Source organism: Crocuta crocuta, unplaced genomic scaffold, assembly GCF_008692635.1.
Source record: "Crocuta crocuta isolate KB4526 unplaced genomic scaffold, BGI_CrCroc_1.0 scaffold50, whole genome shotgun sequence".
Lineage (NCBI taxonomy): Eukaryota > Metazoa > Chordata > Mammalia > Carnivora > Hyaenidae > Crocuta > Crocuta crocuta.
Window position 1 is genome coordinate 6465986 of NW_027527428.1, and position 1761 is coordinate 6467746.

The 1761-nt window shown below is 55.7% G+C and overlaps 1 protein-coding gene across 1 annotated transcript in view; it reads left to right on the plus strand.

Moving 5' to 3' along the window:
- The first annotated feature begins 730 nt into the window (after positions 1 to 730).
- RPTOR (regulatory associated protein of MTOR complex 1) overlaps positions 731 to 1761 on the plus strand; it is a 325821-nt gene continuing 324790 nt past the window's right edge. Inside the window, exon 1 of the mRNA XM_077755327.1 lies at positions 731 to 940. Within this exon, the coding sequence (XP_077611453.1) occupies positions 779 to 940 (162 nt within the window). The 5' untranslated portion in view covers positions 731 to 778. The remainder of the gene's footprint in view (positions 941 to 1761) is intronic.

Here is a 1761-nt window from a genome sequence, read left to right on the forward strand (position 1 = left end):
GTCGCATTCTTGGAAGCGCGGCCAGAACGTTCTGAGGAAGTTTGGCCTGTTGGTCACACCGTAGGGCGCGATGCATGCTGGGTCTTGGCAACATGGCGTCCTCCTTGATGTGCTGATGAGAGGAGTTTCACTGTAGCTTCAAACCAGAGGGCAAAACTCTCCAAACCCAATAAGCCCACCCTGCCTGTCTTCTTCGCGCCTCCGTGTCGCCCCTTCCTCAGGACTCGTTCTCAGGCGGGAGAGAGGCACGGGGCCGAGGGCCAGGGCCGCCCAGGCCGCGCGGATCCGGGGCCGAGGAGCCGGCTGCGGGCGAGCACGATGGGCCGGTCCTGGCTCTGGTTGCAGCAGCTCCGGCGAGTGCGGGACCCGCAGGGCTGAGAGCGGCTGCGGGAAAACCCGCCGAGCTCTCAACCTCTTGCCCCTCGGCCGGAGACCTCATCCCGGTCGGCGAACCGGCACCAAGAGCGGGCGGCCTTCCTGTCCTCGGATCGGCTGAGGCGTCGGAGGCCAAGAGCAGGGTCATCGTGCGGCCCGAAGTGTCTCACGCCTCTGACAGCTCCGCTCGCAGCCCCTCCTGGGACGTGCAGCCTCCGAAGCAGCCCGCGGCCTGGGACCTGGGGGCGTGTGTGCGTGTGGCGAGCTCCTCGGTCCGCCCCGTCTCCTCCCGCCTCCGCCTTCCCGCGCGGAGTTAGGGAGAAGGGTGTCAGACTTTTTGCCCGAGTANCTGGAGGTTCTCGAGCGCCTGCTGCCCAGGACTCCCCCACCCCCTCCCCCCCTGATGGAGTCCGAGATGCTGCAGTCCCCTCTTCTGGGACTCGGGGAGGAAGATGAGGCCGACCTCACAGACTGGAACCTGCCTTTGGCTTTTATGAAAAAGAGGCACTGTGAGAAAATCGAAGGCTCCAAATCCTTGGCTCAGAGCTGGAGAATGAAGGATCGGGTAAGTGGATTCCCACCCGCGCCCCTGGAACCTTGGTAGTTTTTTCCACCAAGAAAGTTCAGAGCCACAAGAGTGCCCTCGGGGAAGCAGCGGTTATTTTTTCCCCAGCCACATGTTGCAAGTCAACTGAAAAAGCACAAGCCATTTCAGACTCCAGGTTTTGGTTGTTAATGGAAAAAGGTTGTTCTGGTTAGTAGTTATTCCCTGGATAACGTTAAGGGAATTCAAACTGAGTTCTAAGCCAGACAATAAAAGTTAACGAAGTTGGAAAATACAGCGTTGTGAGTGCTCACATGCTCCTTGGTATATGTACTTAGTGCTGTTAGCACAGGAGCAAAGTTGCCTGGGATAGGGTACTGGTACCCACGTGGGTAGCCTGCTTCTGTGGTTAGTTTACTGTTTTTGTTTTTTTTTTTTTGTCGAAGCTAAGGTTAAATGCTATGCTGGGAAACAAGATTACTGGCAGATATTTAGCTAGTAACAAATTAATGCAAAGTTATTTTAAAGTTACAATGAACTTCAACATACAGCCTTCTAAACGGTTTGTATTGAATCCAGACTTTTCCTCCATTTATGTGGTGTCATGTTGCTGTAGCTGGGAGACAGAATTCCTCCCACGGTGGAGTTCGAGGGTGATGGGTTGGAACTTGGGCCCAGGTTTCTGGGTGTCTCCATGATGTTGAAGTGTGAACAGTGACTTACAAGTGGCTGGTAGGAAAGAAAACAGCCAGTTTTGGTGAATTTCTCCTTAACTCACCACTGTCTATTTCCTGGTCTCCAGAGCAAAGGGGTGGGGGGGGGGTGGGGGGGGGGGGGGGGAA